The 22,805-nt window shown below is 39.4% G+C and overlaps 2 protein-coding genes and 1 long non-coding RNA gene across 9 annotated transcripts in view; all 3 read right to left on the reverse strand.

Annotated features, from left to right (window-relative positions):
- Nucleotides 1–835: 835 nt before the first annotated feature.
- LOC137131294 (uncharacterized) lies at nucleotides 836–1,567 on the reverse strand. Its single transcript, XR_010914977.1, has 5 exons — nucleotides 1,519–1,567; nucleotides 1,379–1,432; nucleotides 1,244–1,288; nucleotides 1,024–1,077; nucleotides 836–926 (listed from the first exon to the last, which is right to left on the reverse strand). It is a non-coding gene; the product is annotated as an uncharacterized lncRNA (long non-coding RNA).
- A 692-nt stretch (nucleotides 1,568–2,259) lies between these two features.
- Nucleotides 2,260–8,323, reverse strand: LOC137131858 (collagen alpha-1(X) chain-like). Its single transcript, XM_067513676.1, has 13 exons — nucleotides 8,126–8,323; nucleotides 6,596–6,715; nucleotides 5,021–5,059; nucleotides 4,790–4,843; nucleotides 4,627–4,680; nucleotides 3,564–3,671; nucleotides 3,391–3,436; nucleotides 3,152–3,205; nucleotides 3,017–3,061; nucleotides 2,757–2,810; nucleotides 2,592–2,636; nucleotides 2,429–2,482; nucleotides 2,260–2,346 (listed from the first exon to the last, which is right to left on the reverse strand). Exons 2-13 carry the CDS (start codon nucleotides 6,604–6,606, stop codon nucleotides 2,260–2,262), a joined length of 651 nt encoding a protein of 216 aa, XP_067369777.1. The 5' UTR covers nucleotides 6,607–6,715; nucleotides 8,126–8,323.
- Nucleotides 8,324–18,914: 10,591 nt separating this feature from the next.
- Nucleotides 18,915–22,805, reverse strand: part of LOC137131682 (voltage-dependent R-type calcium channel subunit alpha-1E) — a 93,181-nt gene continuing 89,290 nt past the window's right edge. For all 7 annotated transcript variants that reach the window (XM_067513292.1, XM_067513290.1, XM_067513291.1 and 4 more), the window contains 2 exons: nucleotides 22,020–22,201; nucleotides 18,915–21,843 (listed from right to left, as the gene is read on the reverse strand). In XM_067513292.1, coding sequence (XP_067369393.1) covers nucleotides 21,322–21,843; nucleotides 22,020–22,201 — 704 coding nt within the window. In that variant the 3' untranslated portion in view covers nucleotides 18,915–21,321. The remainder of the gene's footprint in view (nucleotides 21,844–22,019; nucleotides 22,202–22,805) is intronic.

Below are 22,805 nucleotides of genomic sequence, written 5' to 3' on the forward strand. Positions count from 1 at the left end.
TTATACTCACAATAGGACCAGGTAATCCAGAAAATCCTGCTCGACCTTCTCGACCCTTGGAGAGGAAAAATGCAAAGATATAATGTGACAGACAGCAGCAGCTCAGATGCTGTCATTTGGGAACACCTGCAATACTTTAAGTGCACTAGTGATTATGGTTGGTTACTCAACCTTCTTTATTATGGTTTGTCTTCCTGTCTCCTGCCATTCTTAATCCAGCCACCAACACCATGTACCTCTAAACACACTCGTAAACTTCTTTTTTGTGTGTCCAATTCCTGCATTTGGGTCCTGTCTTATGTTACTTTAGCCTTAATAGTGCGTCACATTTTTGAGCTTCTTTCATATATTGAATATTTTTGAGCCACATTAGCAATATGTAGCAAATTAATTTGGTGCATGGGCACTATATGGTATATACAAGCAACTGGCAGAGAAAAAACTATTAGTCCCTTGGTTATTATTCCATATGATATTATCCATCCATCCTCCATCTTTATACCTACCTTATCACCTCTAGGCCCAGGAACTCCTTGAGTACCCATTGGCCCTCGATCTCCCTGCACAAGCGCACACAAACACACACACGTAATTGTAAAAAATCTACATTGAACAGAAAAAAACCCATTCTAGATCTTTTTTCCATGTTTTTTCAAACTTGCCTTTGGTCCATCTTTTCCTTGGTTCCCTTGCTCCCCCATGATACCATCAAACCCCTACAATAAAGGAGGCAGATAGAACTTGCATATACATAAAAATTAGAGCCACAACAATGATGTTTGTAAACATGTCTTCATTCATCAAGTTTGTTCACTCACAGTGGTTCCAGGAGGTCCTGTCGGCCCTAATAGTCCTCCAAGTCCCTGAAGTCCAGATGGGCCTTGATGCCCCTTAAATCCCCGTTTACCTGGTGGCCCTGGAGGTCCCTGTATACAAACACAGGATACTGAACTTACTGACTGATCTCACCACTAAACTGATCAACAATCCATGCAGCAGATACACAGGATGTAGTAAATTCACCTGGTCTCCCCTAAAACCTCGATCCCCCTTGTCACCTCTCTTGGCTTTAGCCCCCTAGAGGAGAGTGGTGCACACATACAATTAAACGGAAAACACCTGCTCATTTAACTTGGTTCTTAGTAACCAGGAGGGTTGGATTAAGCTAATTAAAAATTTCCATTGTCACCATTTATGTAAATACTAGCTGAGTTAATATTGAAATTGCTTTAAGTAATCTTACGGGATCACCTGAGGGTCCAGGCTTTCCTGGATTCCCATTAGCTCCCTGCAATGAGATAGAAAAAAAAAATAGGAAAAGGTTATTGCAGGTAATCTAAATAGATCTTCTCTGGTAATTAATGTTTGGTATGCCTACATTAAGTCCAAGAGGACCAGGTTCTCCTATTTCTCCCTCATCTCCTGGATGACCCTGAAACACAAAGAAGGCCAATAATAACTGCAATTTAATGATGCATTGCAAGTTTTTTCCCATTGTTTTTATAAATCTATACTCACAATGACACCTTTAGAACCCCGAGGTCCATCTGGTCCTGGGTTTCCCTGTTAGTAAAAAAAAGTTTTGTAATTCAAAATGTACTGTTATTATAGGAAAAATCTTAAAGAATTAGTGCTATGTATAATGTTCCCTAAAGAGACAGCAACTGTACTTCTCCATATACCAACTTTTAAACACAATAATTTCCATGAAAGTATAATCTTTATTAATAACATTTAGAGGAAAAACAAGAAAGTACTACCTTATCAACTAAATATCTATTCATTACTTTTATTAATCATTAGCACACCCTGGACAGGTCTCCTGTCTCTCTCAGGGCCAACAAAGAGAGACACAACCATTCACAGTCACATTCACTGTGTGTGTCTTTGGACCTTGGGAGGAAACTGGAGTACCTGGAGGAAACCCACATCCTCTGTGAGGTGGCAGCCCTAACCAGTCCACTCCATATTTATAACTTTATAATTTTTCTTTTATATTTATCGCCTGCACATCACCAACATTCGAAGTGACATTCCCAGTTACCAGAAATTCCTGTCAATTTACAACACAGTGATTTTGTTCCTAACTCTGACCAAAAGGGAATGAAAGGCTAAAATGTTTTTGTTGTACCTGTGGGCCACGAATACCAGGAAATCCAGTTGTTCCACCAGGACCTGGCTCTCCCTGAAGCATATTTACAGTATATACACAGTACATACTGATTAGACAAATATGAAGTTGAGAAAATGTGAAACTGATCAGTTTCTGTGAGGAAGATACACTTGTGCGTGTTTCGTCACCTGTGGTCCAGCGGCTCCACTGGCACCTACTTGTCCTTGTTGACCCTGACAGGATAAAACAATGGTTCAAAAATGTATTTTTGGCAGTAAAATGGATTACAACTTGATTAAATAGTTGCATACTTACTGCTGGTCCTTTAATTCCTTTTGCGCCTTTTACTCCCCGGGGGCCCATTTTGCCCTGAGAGGAAGACAAATTAACAGATGCTTTTCTTTATTTATGCTAAATCAATCATTTGGTCTAATATGAGTAATATAAGTCTTTTTACTGTATTGTGTGATTTACTCACAGGTGGCCCTGGTGGTCCACTAAAGCCTGGAGCTCCAACGACTCCCTGAACAATAAAAAAAAGCAAGTATGGCTGATATCAACATGTGGAATATTCATTCAGTTATTGTTACTGAAATAGTTACGTGTACAGAAATGGTCACCCAATATACTGGATGGCACTGACCAGATGTCCTGATGGTCCTGGGAATCCTGGAGGACCCCTGGCCCCAGGTATTCCCTGTCAACACAAGATAGTTCAGATGTTGGACTGTAGCGGTCTACTTTAAAAAACACAAATCGTTTTAGTGATCACTTCAGTGTAAACAAAATAATTTGATACTGGCGAAAAAAACAAACTATTGGAAATCAAACTTTAGGATGGCTAAAAAGATAATAGCACCATCAAAACACCAATGATTAAATTGTAAAGAAATATTTACTGACTGTGTAGCCAGGGAGCCCAATAATGCCTCTCACTCCTTTGTTTCCCTGGTTATAGACAAAGAAGTTAGAATGAAATTTAGCATACCAGCCCTATACTCTTGACAATGACTGTGTGTACTGGGTGCTAAATCCAACCTTGTTGCCTTTTTGTCCTCTGTTTCCCTGTGGTCCAACCTCTCCCTGATAACCCTAAAAGCACAAATATATGTTTTTGGTTTTTTTTTCAAAAAAAGAAAGAAATTCAAAGTTTAAAGAAATTTAACTCAAATATTTACGGCCTTCAGCAGAGTGACAATACAAATGTACGATATACTTAGGCCTCCATAATATTTATCCCCATAATGTTAGAAGTCCAGATGCTCTTACCCACTCACCCTGCTCCCCTTTGGTGCCCTCCTCTCCTCTATGCCCTTTGGAACCCTACCACGACAGGCACAGCATGAGTTCACGAGTGGAAACCATATACTGCATTACACAGACATCATTCCAGCTATAACAAATAAACAAATAAATACATTTCAAGTTTTACATGTCTCAATGGATTTACCACTTCTCCAGGTAAACCTGGTAGGCCTGGTCCAGTATCCTCTCCTGGGGACCCATCTCTTCCAGGTCGGCCCTCAGGACCAGGCATGCCTTGTGGCCCAGGACTGCCCTGGGTGCAAAATGTCAGACAATCCGGGTTTGCCAATTTTGTAATATAATTTCTTTAAAAAAATATAAAGAATTTATTAAGATTTAATAGTATTTTATTTGTTTCATTGTATTGTGTTTCATTTCACTTTATTTCATTATATGTGAAATGTTGGACTTTAAACAAACTACCTTGATACAAAGAAACTAAAAAAAAGAAACTGTGTGAATAAGAAAAACTGATTGCAATAGCACTGAGAAAACAGGGGAACAGAATACACACATACAAGAAGAGAGACCAGTGGAAACATACAGGAAACTGCCGGGCAAATATTAAAACTGAAGAGTGTGGGCAAAACCACCAATCTGGACCAGATTAACCCAAAACTTAACCAGAGACCAATAGACAGAGATAAATAAAGACTAAACCTCAAACCAAAAGGCAGGGCAGAGCAGAGCAGAGCAGAGCACAGGAGCATAGGGAATACAGAGAGACAATCTGGCCAGGGGTCTGTGCGGAGAGCAGGGTTTAAATAGCAAGGGAACAGTTGAAAACAATCAGGGCTGATCATGAGTGATGAAGTATCTGAAATGACTAGAGAGAAAGTGGAACAGATGGATTACAAAATAAAAACTGGGAAACAGGAAGCATGGCTGTGGAAAACAGGGTGAGGTGGGGAACTAAGTGAAGGGCAGAGATTGATGGGAATCGAGGAAGAGACAGAGAAGGAGGGGCAGAGACGGGGAGTTCAGGTATGGGAATTGACAACGAGTAAGCTGTGTGTGCATAGATTGGGACAAGGAAGGCCAAAAGATGAAGATGAGTAGAGTCCAGTGTCAGATCCATGACAGTTACAATGTTGTGTTCCTGAAGTTTAAATAAATAATTCTAATGTGCTGTGTCATAAAGTCAGCAAATATGCTAAAACATAAACCTCAGTCTCAAAATAAGAGGCAAATGGTGTAAATATACTTACGATATTTCCTTTAACCCCCTTTTTCCCTTGCTTTCCAGTAATTCCAGGCGGACCCTGGAATACAAGATTGTTTTAAAAATAGTTTAATGTACTAAAGTATCTTGCTAAAAAAAGATGTTTGAATTTTGCCTTTTCAGTGATCCAAATATATTCGTCTACTTACAATAGGTCCATCACCTCCAGGAGGTCCAGGAGGCCCAGGAGGTCCTTTAAATTTCTGAAAATGAAAAACGCATGGTCTTATGTCTCAGTCACATCATGTTTTTGTGGTATACAGACATTTGGTCCTTAAATTTTTATGATGACTGTAAATAAACTGAAAAATACACTATGCTGCTATAGCGTAAAAGGAAATTTCATCCAAGGTTTTGTTTCTTTTTAAAAACACACCTACCGGCCAGGAAGATACCAACTTTTTGTAGATTTTATTTTTCTGCAAATAAATGACAAAAAACGTCACAGGTCATCTTTAGAATTGATAAAGTGAAAGCAAAGACATTTGAGAATAGAAAAACATGTGTAGCCCAGTGATAAATTTAAAAATTTAAAATATATTAATAAGTGATTTAAATAGATAAATAAACAAAGTTTGTTAGATAAATAATTATTTAAAAATGCACAGATGAATAGGTAAAACTGGGTCAAATTGTATATTTTGTTATATTGGTTGTAAAATGTTTCTGATATAAAATGTTGAATTCATGGGTTAAAATGTTTCAAATGTTTTATTGTATGTGGTATCTATTTGAGGTGATAACGTAGGATTTTATTTTGTTAACGGAAGTGAATGTGAACATGCGCTGAGAACGTGATCAAGAGAGAGCGAGAGGATGTTAACGAGCTAACGAGTTAATTGAAAGGGAAAAAGTTTGAAGCTGTACGCTAGTAACCTGTGGTAACAGTTTTAGATTGTCAGCTCGATAATCTGCAAGTGTGTACTTTTTTCTGATGGACTAAGTATTTCAACGAGACATACGAGGTGTTTATCAGGAGAGGACCCGCTCGTCAATCCGATGAGGAGTAGTGACAGCGTCGACCGAGGGAGACAGCTAGCTAACCCAGCTAACCCAGCTACACGTGTCGTGTTGAACTGTTGCTGATTTGGAGGACAGAGACACCTTTGGACAGGCTCTACAGCTCTACAGACGTCTGACTCGGAGACAAGGACAGAAGGAGTCGCAGGATTGGTTGGATATATTGCTCACCTGTGAAAAAGGTATCACCTTTTATTTTGTTTGTTGCTCTAGCTGGAGTGAAGCGGCCACTGAGTTTTTGGTCACAACGCCTCCGAGCACCGACTCAGGCCTGCAACTATTTTTTGGTTTTATTAATTAATTGAGTTTTTGATAAAAGGACAGTTAAACATCTGTAACTCAGGTTAAACAGCCTTGAAGGGTAAATGTATTTTTGTTTTGATACTGTGCCATATATTTGAGAATATATTTTATTTGGGAATAAGGAATGTAAACATTTTAAGTTATTATATATATTTATATATCTTTTTATTTTTACTTTTCAATTAAATAGGGATTTAAGTTTAAACTATAACTGTTTGTGATGTTATTGCTTCAATAACTTCAGATAGTTCTAAAAAGGTTTCTTAAAGGGGAGTTAACTAGTGTATTTGAAGTTAGTAATAATCTGCTTTTACAGGTGGAACTCAAGACTATAAAAAATATTCAAGTAATTAAAATTGTGTTTAGAGCTAAGTAAAAGAACTCAGGGCCCCTCATACACCTAAAAGAGAGTAGACGGGCTACACATGTTTATTCATATTTTACAGCACAACTGAAATTCACACTTGAAACATGACATGTTTTGCAAAGACTCAAGAAACTAACAGAGGCCCTCAGTATTTATGTGAAAACTAAAAATTGACAACCAAATCTATTTACTGTGCACTCATATTTTTGTACAGTATACAGATACAAAATTTTAATGAGCATGCGGAGTCACGGCAGGAGTTTACCTTGAAAGCATCCCATTCTTCTTCAGAGGTTTTAAATACAACAATGGCAGGCATCCCAGAAGGACCGATTGGACCTGTGTATCCTGTCATTCCAGTTCTGCCCATAACACCTTGATAGCCCTGAATGAGCAAAATAATTATATTATCATTTATTTATTTATCTTTCTTTAAATAACTCAAAGATACATTAGTTGCAGAGTAACGTTTAAGTCAGACTCCTGGGCCTATTAATGTTCCATTTATCTTGCAAAAAGTAATTGCATCTGAGGTTCAATTGGGTAGTGGGCTTGTATTATATAATCCTACAAGCTGCTCACACCTGGATTTGGGCAGGTTATGCTACTCATCCTGGCTTTTTTTTTTTTTTCTTTTGCAGAGCACACCTAATATTCAAGAAAATGCTGGAACCAGAACTCTTTTGCACCTTCCTATGCACTTAAATCTATAAAATAACAACTCTTACTTGCACTTGCATCTCATGAAATCGAAACAATTCTTCTGTTAAGACATCGCTTTGATGTTTTCTCCTTAACTTAGATTTTTGCTTGCATTGTACCTCACTTGCAAGTCATTTTGGATAAAAACGTTTGCTAAATTGCTAAATGTAAATGTTCACTATAGGATATGATATGATAAAAACCAGATAATGAGCAGTGCCTAGTGTTTGCCAGACATATGGCTTGGTGGTCTGTCCAAAGAGTTAAAATCTGTGGTCATCAAACCACAGAATCTCAGATTCCTCTAAATGCTGTTTGACAAACTACAAACAGGCTGCTTGTGGATAGGTGGAGGGAACCTGAAAATAATTTCTGGAGCATGGAGAGAACCTCTGAAGCAAAAGTGAGGCTGGTCACCAGCCTGATGGAGGTCATTTTAATTTTTTTAAACTTATGGTGTAACTACACTGTTGCCCATAGGGTTGGAATCATTTTGTTTTCAGACACATGGGACTATAGTTTTGACAAGATATGCACTTTATCTATCAAGAATAAATCACATTGTCATAATAATTTCATGAGAAGAGGTAAAAAACATTTTATTCTAACTTTATTGGCAATTTCATTATATACACTTCTCATTTGTTTATATACACTATAAACAAATGACAAGGCTATGTGGGAGCTGGAGCTTTAGTAAATAAAAACTAGGAAGATGTGTGCATTAGCACACGGCTGCTTATTCAGGCCTTGACGGTACCTGATTAACCTCTAAAACAACGTAAAGCTAAATGATAACAGCAATATCCTCTAAACGATATTCTGTTAGCAGAACATTAACTTTACACCTGTTAATTTCCAACCCATTAGCAAACACAGAGCAACAGGTGTGAAATCCAAAACAATGAGCATAAAGCGACTGAAGGCAGTTGCATGCTGCACAGTGCTGCAGGGTTTGGAAGCATGTTGAACATGAAAAATATCAATACTAAAATATGTATAGGTATATCAATCGGATTGAGGTCCATACACTTGTCAACATAAAATTAAATGTCTTAATATAAAATAGCAAAAGATCTAATTTTACACTTACTTTATCTCCTTTAGGCCCTGGTGGTCCTGATAGCCCGGGTGGACCCTGCAGACCCTGATAAGGCAGTGAGGCAGAGCATTTAGATATTAACCACGATCCAGCAAAATTAATGCACTGTAATACATCTATACTTATTACTTAAAGTAGAACCTCAACCGGACTGGTTTAACCAGCCACATCACAATAAAACAGGAAGTTACAGATGACTTAAGTAATAAGGGTTACAGTACAGTCATTTATCGAGAGGAGGGAGACAATGCATGCACACACACCTACACACACCCACAAAGAGCTTTTCTAGGTGTCACACTGACACTGCATTACCATGTCAGTCATCAAATCAATTCCAGGCAAACTCAATTTTAGCCAAGTTTATAAAAGTAAATGAGGCGAGAATTTCACACCAATGTCATTATAACATCTTTTATGGTTTACTTGTGCATTTATATCATCATTAGCACTCTGTCCTCAATGCTGTTGTGCCTAAACCTACTTCAAAAGTCATGTATCTTTGATTAGGAACCTTTACACAGGTACTGTCATTCTATATGTTAACAATGCTTTACCCTTTGACCTCTCATCCCAGGTCTTAGTTGTCCCCTGTTACGTCTGACTGTGTGTGTAGGCGTCTGACTGGCTGCTTTAACAGGCTTCTGTAGATATTCAGTCTGTGGTTGGACGGTGCTGAACTGGGAGATGTGGTCAAGTGAAGACTGATAATAATCTTCAGTGTCATCTTCATGACTTTCTTGTTCCATCTCTTCATTCTCCACCCTTAAATATATCGCATCTTCCTCTGTCTCACTTCCAGTGCCCTCCTCCATACCTGCAAGGTGTAGTTGTGGTGTCATTTCTGTTTTCAACCTGTCTTCCATTTCATCCTTTTCTTTTATTTTACTTGCTGAAAGATTACCCATTTCAAAAAACATGTCCCTGTTAATTAGTGCTTTTCCACTTTGTAGTGTCGGGGTTAAAACAGTTAGGTTTGTCACTGGGTCTTCTGTTGTTGTGCTTTTGACTGACACATTTTCTACTGTTTTTAAAACTGAAACTCTAGGGGCTGCTGACACTGTATTCGTAAACAGTTTCTGTGATGCGTCCTGTTTCACTTCCCTTACTCCCTTATCTTCAGATGACGGGTACCTGCCAGAACCAACAAAATCCGATTCTGTAGTGGAGTGGGAGATAAGAGTAGATCTGGTAGCAACTTCAAAGACCTGTGGTACATTAGAGAATGCTCTTTCTGTACTTGCAGGTTCTACGTCTCCCCCTACCGCTCTTGATGTGACACTTGAATCTGTGGGGCTCTCAGGTTGAATAATAGGGCTTACAATGCCCCTTACAATATTTTCCAGTGAAGTTTTGTCCGTTGTTGTGAAGGTCTTTGAGGTTGCATCAGATGGCTGATTAACTTGTCTTGAGTGCTCATCTGTCTGATGTGTGTAGATAGAAGGACTATTGGTAATGATAACACCTTCTGTGCTCCATGTTTGGTTTATTTCTTCTAATATGTCCGACTGTGAATTTGAAATGAGCTTATTTCCAATCAGAGAGTGCTCCTGTTGTTGCTTAGCTCCACCTTGAACCATTTCTGTATCCACGGTCTTTGGTTTGTCTTTGGCTGTGTTAGTTGAGTTTGTCGTCTGCATGCCAGTCTGGGTTTTCACCACAGCTTTGATCTCTGTGCCAAGATTGGACTTTAGATGGAAAGTTCTGCTCACTGGTTTTAGCCTACCAGTCACCTCAGTGAGACCGGCCGGCATTGTGTCCTGAGGGACATTTTCTGGTATGGATTCTCTGATTGTAGACTGAGCGGTCACCTCATCCACAGCTTCAACATCCTGCGAAAGGTAGAATACGGAGAAACATTACCAAATGTGCACTGTGCATGTGGAAGTTCTAGCAGATTTCTAAGAGCAGTTTTATAAATAGTTCTGTAATTGCTAATTCTCCTCATTCACATTAGTAATGGCTCTAAAGCAAAAATCAATTTGTCCTCTCTAAGACACAAAGTAAAAGCATATACAGTAGTTACAATTAATAGCTAAATTACAAAATTCAAAGTCATTCACACACACGCATAACATGCATGAGTCCAAAGCAAATCCAAATTTTAGGACCTTAAACCCATGTGTGACAAACGCTCACTGTGTGACTTCCACAGATACTTAGGAATGCTGCTCCTGTGGATAAGTATGACACATCATAAATTCACACTAGCATCGAAGAAAGATCACACACAGACAAACAGGTAGAAAGGACTTGCAAACAGCATCGAGTCCATCTGGGAAAGATTAGTATAACAACTCAGATAGAAGGAACATTGTGATGCTGTTTCTGGACCTGTAGGACTTGTCATTGTGGAGGGGAAAATTAATTCCTATGTTTATCAAGGCATCAGGATAATGGCTGTCCACAAGCTGAGGTTTAGAAGAAGGTGTATAATGGAGCAGGACACTGAGCGTAAATATTAGTAAATACACTACAGTAAGGCTAGACACAAAATCAACATTTTGGAGTGAAGAATCAGAGCCAAGAGCTTGACTTAAACATAGATGCTGTGAAATGATCTGAATGAAGAGAGACATCCAGACATCTTAAGAATATGACTAAGCTGAAGCAGTTCTGTGAGGAAGAATGGTCCGACATTCCTCCTTGTGCAGGTTTAATCCCCAGCTACAGGAAGAACTGCCTTGAGGTTATTAGTGCCACTGCTGGTTCAAACAGGTAATAAAACCCTGTTGCCATTACTTCTTCCACCACCACTTTATTTTTATACCACTTTAATTGATGTGTTCAAAAAAGTCATGACTGTCCGGGGTTTATATTGTGTTTGTGGATTTTTCTGACTTTATGTGAAGATCAGATCACATTTCATAAATAATTTACAGTGCCATGACTTTACATGCATTTATTCTTGAAGAGATGTGTGTTTTACTTACAGGCCTTCTACTGTATCCTGTGACTAATGTGGAGGCCAAACCCTTCACATAAGTCAGGACCAAATTTTCAAATTCAATTCTTAAAATTGGCCACTGTTAAAAAGAATGCAACATTCTTTGCAGGTGATGCACTAATATTTCAGCCTCTGGTGACTGGCAGAAAAAAACTGCTACCAACATTGTCTACATTTACAAAACTACAAACTCTATGGAATACTAACTGTACATAAAGTTGTTTCCGCCCAAGATGATGAAATAATCTCAAATTAAAATATCTGAAATTATATTTGCTATTTGTTTGTCCAAACTATGCAGTAGTTATAAACTAAAGAGACAATATAAAGACTTACACAGCTCAGGAGCAGCAGCAGCAGCAGCACAACCACAGCACCCTGCATGGCTTCGGATAAGTTACTGTACTCCTCGGACTGTCTCGTTGCTGTCAGTAAGTCAGAACTCCTTACTGCCTCGCACAATCCTGCAGGAGCTGCACTTGAAACACTTACACCCCTCCCTGATGGACTTAATCCTGCACTAGGCTGGATGTCTACAAGTTTACAGCCCATGAGAAGATGAAACACACCAAGGCAGACATCCAAAGTCTGATACAAAACAAATTGTTATAACGCCCACATACAGACTGATCAGTGTGTAGTGTGTGTATGGATATTATTTACAGAAACACCATTTTGCCACCTCAAAAGTTAAAAGTAAGAGACATCTATTAGATTTGCCTGTGTTTGCATTTAATTGTACAGGAATAAGTGAAAAAATAATGCTAAATGAGTATTTTATTATATTTTATTATATTTATTATATGGATTATATCAGACCCTTGGACTTATTTTCCACCACATGACCCCCCTTAATTTGGCATTGAACTTCCCATTGAGGCCTCCCTCCCCTGTTCTTCATGGTCTGGAGAGGAGGACTTTTGCCTAGGTGAGGAATGTGACATAAGGATCTGAAGAGTGAGGGGCTGGTGCTTGAGTTGGGTCGTGTCAGTGGAGGCTGGGGCTTACAGTAAAGGGTTTGTGGTGAGGTGAGTGTGTGTAGTGCTCGTAGCAGTATGAAACCTCAAGTACTGATCTGCACCTCCAGACTGTGACACTAGAGGGTGCTCAGCCCAGGTTCAACTCCAGTCATGACACAAGTGAGGCTGAGCCACAGTTCATCCTATTAGGAGCAGCAAGAAATCAGAATATCCATCCATCCATCCATTAGCTGTCACAGCTTATCCTGTTTGGGTCGTGGTGGTGCTGGAGACTATCTCAGCTGTCATCGGAAGAGAGGCAGGGTACACTCTGGACAGGTCATCAGTCTATCGCGGGGCCACAGAGAGACATAGACAGACAGACAACCATTCACACCTGCGGGCAATTCTTAGGCAGAAAAAAACTTTTAAAAACTTTTTTTTTAAGAGCGAGGCTTCAGACGCTCATGTAAAATATACTTTTCATGGGAAGTGATCCAGATTCTGTGCACCTCAGTATGCATTTACTTTCACTAAAGTTATTTGTACCTTTGTGGTAAGATTCCAGTTATCACAGTTATTTCTACTGGCCACCTCTTTAAAAAACTACTTTGAAGTGATTTTCTTAATTGCAACCTTTAATAATTGTGAATAGATGAAAATGCAACAATCAACACTGTTTTTTTAAATATAAAAAGAGTTTAACCCTCAAAAAGTCAGCTACTCTGCTTTTTTGGGACTGTATAAGTACAGTTTGATTCGATTTAACATCCAACTGAATCAAACCGCTAGAGTCAGATAAAATAACCAAAAACCGTTTTCTCCTATTGAAAAAACATATTTCCAAGGCCCTTAAAGAAAGAATAAAATGTCACTACAGTACTACCTTTGACATACTAGTATATATGGATATTTTGATTGTATATGATTTTGAGCTTGCAGTTTGTCTGTGTTTTCATTTGTGTTCCCACAGATCGAGTCTTGGCCTCAAAGTCAGCTGGAAAACTCCTCCCTGTCCTGCTCTAAAATAACCACTAGCATCCTCTCCTCTGACTAATGTTGACCCAGACATCAGCACAACCTTCTGCAAACCTGTCATGTAAACGTTAAAAGACTGATGTACTCACACACACACACACACACACACACACACACACATACACTCGTACAGACACGCTCACACACACGTATTTTCACAAGGATACACAATTGTCCATAATCACTCACAGTGTTTTCCTGAGAATATAGATATATAAATATACGGTTAAGGTGTCACAGAGAGAAAAAAAACGTATTGCTTCAACTTTGTAAATTTTATTGCCTTGTGCTACCCATTAAGACTCAAAGAGGATAAAGTATTGATTGATTGTTTTTTGTTAGGGCAGCATTCCAAAAAACTTTTTTTTAATTTCTCTTTAACCTCTTTAGTTTGGGATTCTCCAGAAGGATTCCTGTTTTTTACCAAGCCCTTTTTTTGTAAAAAATGAAATAAAACATTCCCCAATTTCTTCATGCACAGTAAATTCAATTAGATTGAAAGTCAATTGACTTATTCTAACATCAGGAAGAGTAAGATCACCCCCAGTGTTGGTGAGAATACCTAGAGTTGGATTAACCAGTGACAGTGTCAAAGAAGATGAACATTTCAAATATAAGATATTCACTAAGATATATACTCTGGAAAGCTCCATAGTGTGAAACTTCACTATCACTTACTTTCAATAACTCATATCATTTGTGTTTTGAAGATCACCTGTGTTTAAATCCTCGAGTCACTCACTGTGAAGATTGCCAGTGTTGCTTTGACACTTCAACCTGTTCTGTACTGAGATAAACAGTCAGAAAATGTCTATGGAGTTTATTGAAGGGAGCAGAGGCATCTGCAGACCCATCTGGGTATGTGAGAAAGGTTTTACTACCCTTAAACAATGTCCAAATGTTGTTAAATCTCTGAAAATCAAACTTATTTCCTTTCCAGGTATTGATTGATCCACTCATTTATGAACGGGATCTGCAGATCTGCTGGCACAGGCTCTCTTACAAGTCTCAGGTAAGACCCACTTTAAGTTTAAACCCATCTGAAACAGCAGACTAAGTCTCCTGACTGTGATCTCTTGGATGTTGTTTAGATTGAATTGGTGGCTGAATTTCTGAGATTTTAGCAAAATAAGCAGATCCATCTGAGGTGACTGCTGAGGATATGACTGAGCTGCTGGTGTAGGAAAGCAAGCACACAGTGAGTTAACAAGTGAGTAACTGAGACACACACACACAGTCCAACACTACACAGGGCCTTTATTCTGCTCATGTCATGCCAATCTGTGTCTTAAGGAAGAGAGGAACAGTGGAAGCTTGTGGCTACTTTGTGTTAGAAGGCTCTGGGAGTTTGAAATGGAGGACTTTGAGGAGGATGAGCAGCAGGAAGTTCCCAGCTCCAAACGGCTGTGGCCAGTGGAGGTGGTGATGGTAGTGGTTCCGAAGGTTCTGAAGGGTTTCTGGTTGCCTCCTCCCAACACCTGCCTCAACATGCCCTCCAAACAGCTCATTAAAATGACTGTTGGAGCCACAAAAGCGATTCAGGACCGAGTCACTGCTGCTCTATCCACCACGCTCCATCACGTCCCCTTCTCCTGCTCCATCAGAGACAAAATGGTCCTGTCTATCCAGGGAAAGGTTGGAGAGGGATATGCTCAAGACATTCTGCCAAAGAGGCTCAGCTGCCTTGCAGCAGACATACTGAACCACATCAGTGATGTTGCCGTAAAATAAATCAGTTTGCTTCTTCAGCCTCAGTTTGTCGTTTATTGTTTGATTGTTGTAAAGTCATTTTGCAGCACTGGTTTATGTGTTCTTTTCAGAGTAATTGTTGTAAAATAAAGACTGATGAATAAATCTGGGAGCAACTTAGTAAACAGAACAAATGAAAGCCACGATTGTTTCATTTAATTTGCTGGATTGGTACTGGTGGAAGTGTTGTGCTTTAAAGACCTCCATTGGTGAGGTACACACTACTTGCATTTAATATGTAGATATTATCCCCTGTATCCATACAGTGAAAAGTTTTATTACTTTAATATATTTTTATTAAGAATTGAATAAATTGTTGTTGTTTTGACCAAAATGCAACATTTATTTAGTTGAGTAATGTAGAAAATAAAACATTTTGGAGTAATAAAAAAAACATGAATTGGAAGTAAGTATAAAACTCATTCAGTAAATAATGTTGGAGTTAATTGTGATTAACAGTGATATTGTATAGTGTCAAAAATAAATGATACTCCTAGTGTTAGTTTCCTCAGTGTAAAACTTGAGTAACACTTAGTGTAAACTGGAGTAACAGTTTAGAGTAAAAAAGTAAATCTTATCAGAGCTGAATTGACACTGAGGATTAACACCACACTAAGATTAAACTTTAGTCTCTGTGGAGTCGGACAATATGTTCACTGACTCTGTTCAAATGAACTCCTTAAGTGTTGAATGGACAAAAAGACAATTTACTGATAAATTAGAGGCTGACCCAAAACTAAAGCATATCTATAGGTTTTTCAAACAGATGCTGAATGTGCATCCTGAAAAAAGAATGAATGCTGGTGAATCATTTTTATTACCAAACTAAACACGTAGAGGCATTAATCCCTTCGATCACTTCAATATGCAGTCAATACCATTTTTGAGACTGCTATGACAGCTAGAAGAGTTATCAGAAGAGATCAAGTCCTTTGAGTTTTCATGGTGAGATGTTTTTGGTGAGCTTTTGTCCCTTGCAGGGCCACATTTTCCAATTAGATGTTTAAAATCTGCCATTGTGGAAAAGAATTTTACATTCTCTAAACAAAATTTCATTAGATTTATGTGTTGAATAATATATAAATATTCCTGTTTCTCATCTTTCGCATGTACATGGAAGGTTGATGCAGTAATGTTTGAGCCAATGAGAGCTTGTAAGAATGCACCCTAATTTACTGAAAACCCCTTAATTGCAATTAAATACTTGTTGAAGATAATAAAGTAATTTCCACTGTAGATGATACATCTAAATTTTATTCAGCCTGAATAAGAAATTAGATTTTACTGTCTTTCCATAGAGTTTATTCACGGAAACACAGTTTTGCCACATCAAAGGTTAAAAGTAGGACACATCAATTAGATCTGCCTGTGTTTCCAATAAATTGTACAGGAATAAAGTGAAAACAGTTGTTCAGTGAGAATTTTATGATATGTTTGGTGGACACCCTTGGACTCCAGAGATTTAATGAGGCTAATTTCCTGCTACAGCAGACTTCAGGCTTTAATTTAAATTATTCCACCACATGACCTCCTTAACTTGTCATTGAACTTCCCACAGAGGCGTCTCTCCTCTGTTGTCCATGGTCAGGAAAGGAGGACTGTGGCCCAGGTGAGGAATGTGACATTAGGAAATAAAGAGTGAGGGGCTGCTGCCTGAGGTGGGTTGTGTCAGTTGAGGCTGGGGCTTATGTAAGTGTGCAGTGCTCCCAGCAGTATGAGACCTCAAGTACTGATCTGTGCTTTGTTTTGTAGTGTACAGTAAATGATTTTGTGTACGTGTGTGTGTGTGTGTGTGTGTGTGTGTGTGTTTGTGTCTCGGGGAGGGGGAGGTGAGGGGGCATTCAGCACTTTAGTCTGCATTTACCTTCACGAAGATCTGGTAAGCGTCTGCTGGTAACTAAAATTCCAATTATCATTGTCATTTCTACAGCCCACCTCTTAAAAAAACACTTGGAAGTGAACTTCTTAATTAATTCTTAATAATTGTATATAAATGCTAATACAACAATAAACATATTTTGAAATATAAAAAATCCTTGTCTTAGGTATTAATTAAAAAGAGTTTAACACTCAAAACATCAGCTACTCTGCTTTATTGATTAGATTTAATATCCAGCTTAATCAAACAACTACAGTCAGATAAAATAACCAAAACAGTTTTCTCCTATTCAAAAAACATATTTCCAAGGCTCTTAAAGAATAAAATGTCACTACAGTACTTTCTCTGACATACTAATACATATTGATATTTTGATTGGATATGATTTTCTAGTTTGCAGTTTGTCTGTGTTTTCATTTGTGTTCCCACAGATGGACAACTGTGAAGAGTCTTGGCCTCATAGTCAGCTGGAAAACTCCTCCCTGTCCTGCTCTAATATAACCACTAGCCTCCTCTCCTCTGACTAATGTTGACCCAGACATCAGCACAATCTTCTGGAAACCTGTCATGTAAATGTTATCAGACTGATGAATAAATGCACACACACTATCTCTCTTGCACTCTCTTCCTTTCACAAACACACCCGCACACGTTTTCACTTCCACATTTCTTCGTAAGGACACACGTTTACTTGTACACAATCACTCACTTTTTCCTACGTTTAACAAATTTAAACATTCAAAGTTCCTCATATGTGTAACAGAAATACTGTACCAGTTGAAAATGTAAAAGGTAAACAGTTTTATTAGTAAGTAGTTTGAAAGTGGTGAGTGCTGTACATGAACATAACACAACATCATAGATGCACTGACTCTGACTCATTCACGCAGCACAAAACTGGCATCTGGCATTATTTGCTGGTGGGTGAGTAAGGCTCTTAGTAACGGGCGAAACTGGATCCTTTTTAGTGAAAACATTAATAATGAGCTGCTTTACAGCTTCTTGTCAGTCACCCAAAATGTGTACTGTGTGTATAGATTAAGTCTCTGAAACATTTGTTTCCACAGGGGTCAGATACGTATCTAAGGCAGGTTATCTTGCGTTATAAATGAGAAAACACTGCTGTTTCATGCCCTGGTCTCAATAAACACAAAACTCACTTAAACCCGGACCATTAGGGAAAAAACAGGCTTTGCATCACGTCCTCAGATATCTGATATCTCAGCTGCTGTGACTAAATGGGCCAAACTGAATTCCTTGTTCTCCCAAAACAGCCACAGCTTATGTTCTGATCTCTGAACAAACTACACATAGTATCTCACCTATATCTCCGCTCAGCTTCTAGTCCAATTAATTCTTCACACTTGGTTATTTTAGGAATTTGTGAATCTACACAAATAAACAAGGAAAATTACACATTCAAGATGTCACCAAAACTGTGAATTTCACAATACTGTATTACAAAATGTTTTGCTTATGAAAAACATATGTAGATCATGAACCTGTTTAACCCATGGAGATCATGAACTACACGGTAAATAGCCTAACCTTGGTTGATAGCTCTTACATGTAAGTGTTTCAGGAAGCATTTTAACCCTTTTATGAGACCAGGTAGTAAAAGACTGTAGCGCAGAACAAAGTTTCTGAAGCAGGGATGTTGTCGACCCACAGGCACAGGCTCCTTTCCATTAAAATTTTTATGTTTTTTTATGTTTTTTTTAATTTAATACATATTTGCACACAGTACAAATGCCTTAGTATCCATCTTTTAAACCCCCCCAAATCCTGAGGATTGCCATTTAACTTGGGGATTTCCTACTGAAAGGCAGCCCGGTGATGGAGTGGTTAGCTGGCACCTCACAGCTAGAAGGTCCCCAGTTTAAATCTACCTGCCAGCTGTGCCCTTTCTGTGTTGAGTTTGCTTGTTCTCCCTCGGCTTGTGTGGGTTTCCTCCCACAGTCCAAAGACATGCATGTTAGGTTAATTGGTGACTGTATGTCTCTCTGTGTTGGCCCTAAGTTAGACTGGTGAGCAACCCACCTCTCACCCAGTGACAACTGGAATAGGCTCCACCCCCCTGACCCACCAAGATAAGCAGTGTAGGTAATGGAGGAATGCACTTGCTACTTGATTTAATTCTAAAAGAACTCTGAAATCTAAAAGAATAAGATTGTGGCTACATGCAGTAAAATCACCCAGTACAGAAAAGACAAGTGATCTTTCTTTAATGATCTTTTCAACAGATATGTAAACACTTCTTTTGTTAAAGTCATAGACAGGCATCATTATTCAAATAAAATATAAACAGTGCAATAAATTAAACATGGGTTCATTTTGTACAGTTTACACTTACTGTAAAGCTTCTCTGTCTAGGAAATCCAGGCTTGATAAGAACCTCTTTAGGCAAGTTTCCCCAGGCACAGATTAGGCTGTTCTGTGTAGATGGACATCAAGTTTAAGTCCTAGGCAACACTCTACATGTTAAGCATGCTCCTATAAACTACAGGCTGAAGCCCAGCCTGTATGCCTAATAAATCCACCTTATGAACACACTTCAAACATTTCTGTGCTAAATACAGGACTTTTTGTAAGGGGCTCCAGCAGGTGGCAGGAACCCCTTATGACCTACGGATCCTCAGTCTAGACAAATCCTGTGTTCACACGTCAAAACATGTCAAACTCATATTATAACAATACAGCAGCACATGATATAAATATACATCTTATTTTAGGGCCAACAACAAATGTTTGAAAGCCTGAAATGTTTAAAGAAATTGACAGTGAAGGCTGGGAGTGTAAAAACATCAACACTTGACTGCCTGATGTTTCATAATTATTTTTTGGCAACATTTATACCATGGATATGGTAAATTAAGAACAGTAGGGCAGCTATAACCCAAATTTTTCATACCTCTTTCAATATTTTTATCACCACGATCGCGCATGTGTGGATTTCCTGTAACTGTAGCACAGAAGATACTGAAACCCTTGTTTCTTTTGACCAAAATATAAACTTCAATGTGACAGAAACAGTGTGAAAGATCAAGAGACAATGACATCAAGCAAAACTCTTCAACACAATGATCCCACTATGATGTAACGAACTACCAAACTCAGCAAACTCATTCCCAATATTCAAAAAACTGATGAAAACAGAACTCTTCCACAACTTCCTATGCACTTAGATCTAAAAAACAAAAACAAAAACAAAAAAAACAAAAAACAAAAACCTTTCTGCTCTTTCTTGCACTTGCATCTCATGAAATGTAAACACTTTGCTGATAGGACTTTACTTTGATGTTTTCTCCTTGACTTAGATGTTTGCTTGCCTTGTACTTCACTTGTAAGTCGCTTTGGATAAAAGCGTCTGCTAAATGACTAAATATAATGTAAATGTAAATGAAATCATTTGCATCAGCAAGTATGTATAAAAGACATTTAATTTCTCATTGTCTTCATCATTATATGAGAGAAGGCAACACGTCCTGAAGACACCTCCTCAGCTCTATGTACAGGAAGAAAAGCTTTTCGTCATCTCTCTGACACACCAACATTTGCGGTTATTCAGCATGGAAGTGTGGAGGGTGAACATCCATTTGGCTTTACCGAGGCTGTTTGTCCTACAGATTGCTATACATTAGCCAAAAAAAGCCTTTACAGTCCATGAACAGAGCAGATGTGGACCACAGGGCTTGTGTGAAATCACCACCACACCAAGTGTTCACTTCAGTTCGAAGATCTGAAGAACAACTTAATAATAGAAAAAAAACAAACAAAACAAGAATGTTCCAGTATCCTGAGACAAAACATCTCTTATTGTGTTACCTGTTTTCACACCAAGGGGTCATCATAGGCCGGCACACTGCTGTAGACCAATGTACATACACACAGTTTTCACATATGGGCAGAAAAATAACTGACTGCTCGTTAATTAGTGGCTGTGAAGTGTGGATACCGCTGTAAACAGGAATTGCTGAGTGGCTCTTTGCCATATATAAACTGGCAAAATCTGGCTCAATCAACTCCTGTTTCAACGCTGCTCTAAACGCAGTAAAGACTTCTCATGTGGCCTGAACATGAAATCCAAATGATAAAATACATTCCTTGTATGACAGCTCTACTGTACATGCTACCTCTATTTCACCAACAAAAAATCCACTTAAATCAGACTGGACACCCTGGATTGACATCTCACCATACTTTGCTCAAAACACTAACTTGTGTGGGAAGGCCTGGCAACATGTAGATTTGCCTGCAGGAAGCAACTTACAGTCCTGTCAGTCACTGCTGTTTCTTCCAATCTACTGACAGTGCACACACATGCACTCTCCATACAAGACACACACGCACGCACGCACACACACACACACACACACACACACACACACACACACACACACACACACACACACACACACACACACACACACACACACACACAGACTTGGTAGACAGACATCCAAGTATCCATATAAACAGCAGTGGCATTCAGTCCAAACTGTTTTGCTACTGGTGTTGAGACTACAACTTCTCAGAGGAGCTCCAGCCTTTTGGGTGCAATGTGAAGCTGCTCAGAGATGCCTCTCACTCTGTGTATCCTCTTCCTCTCTGGGTTTTAGCAGCGGTCGTCCTCGTCTGTGTCACTAAGCAGCTCCTTGGCTCCTGGTGGACTCACCTGGCCCAAGTGCTTCTGGAAATGCCCGTTAGGAACCTGCCAGGAGTGTCTGAGCTGCGGGGCAGAGCTTATGGTGTTGGCCCGTCCCAGGCTGGTTGCCACGGCAGTCTCAAATGTAAGCGTCTCCTGCTTTTCGCCTGCCTCACTGCTACTAAGGTCCTCATGGAATGGGAGGTAGGGCTCTGAGATATAGCGATGAGGAGATGGGTGGCTGGGTCCTGAATCCTGACCTGTGCATTCCTTGTCAGCCCTCCATGAGGATGCTGTGGAGCCACCAGGGCCATCCTGAGGTTGGTTCTTGCCTTCAGAGGTTGCTGGTGTGGGAGAGGTGTGGGCTCGGGAGACCAGAGGGGAATAGGAGATGTAAGGCCGTGGGCGAGAAGGTGTCTGGGGTAGTTGGCGCCGATTACGAGGAGTATCAGACTCTGTAGCTGAGTGGCCCGGGCTGCCAGATCTATTCACCTGCAAATGTTACGAGCATAAAAGTGAGAACAGTGTGTGTTATATTCTCATTCCACTGCAATAGTAGCTAAGTGCTGGTTTACTCACAGAACATCTTTTATTTGATTTTAAGAATTCAAACCAGCAGAAATCTGAGTCACAGAAACTGTAGTAGATACATAATTATAGCCTCCCACCGGTCTCTGTAAGGTTTTTGTGCGTCCTTCACTAGGTGACCGAGACCGTCTCCTCTCACACGAAGGGTCCTGGCTTCTTTCCTCTGAGTTGCAGCGAGACACATCAGGAGACAGCAGGTGGCGCCGTTCTTTAGATCGTCCTCTCTCATGGCTACATGTTTCTCTGTGGTTGATTCTTGGACCTGAAAGTTTGTCAGCAAGTAAAGATTTTGTGGTCAGATTAAAGAAAAATGACTCTCTAGATATCCATGTGAGGCAAGACAAATTAGTACAACCTGGTGACTGATAACACTCGACATAGTCTCCCATTTAGCCCCAATAGTGTTATCAGTCGGTTCAGTTGGTAAAGGCAGTTGTCCACGGACCACAGGGTGAGTGGTTCGATCCCCGGCCCTGGCTATATGTCGAAGTGTCCCTGGGCAAGACACTGAACCCCTAACAGCCCATTCCCCTCCCCAGCAGTGCAGTGCCGGTCCAAGCCCGGTAGAAATTGGGGATGGTTGCGTGAGGGAGGGCATCCGTCGTAAAAACTGCCAAATCAACATGCGGACAATGATCCGCTGTGGCCTTGATGAATTGTTCTGGTTCTCTTATATATGTCATTTTTTGTTTATTTAATTATTGATATTACATACAAGTTTTCCTGCTGTTATTTTTAATCAAAACTTTATTTTTCCTGACCCACTGTTTGCCTCTTATTTTTGCCTGCCAGTTAGTATTTGACGACCAAGCTGTCAGACAGTAATGCTGCCCAGCTCTTCTGCTCCACCCTTGAGTCTAACCTAA

The sequence above is a fragment of the Channa argus genome, chromosome 8, assembly GCF_033026475.1.
Source record: "Channa argus isolate prfri chromosome 8, Channa argus male v1.0, whole genome shotgun sequence".
Classification (NCBI taxonomy): Eukaryota; Metazoa; Chordata; class Actinopteri; order Anabantiformes; family Channidae; genus Channa; species Channa argus.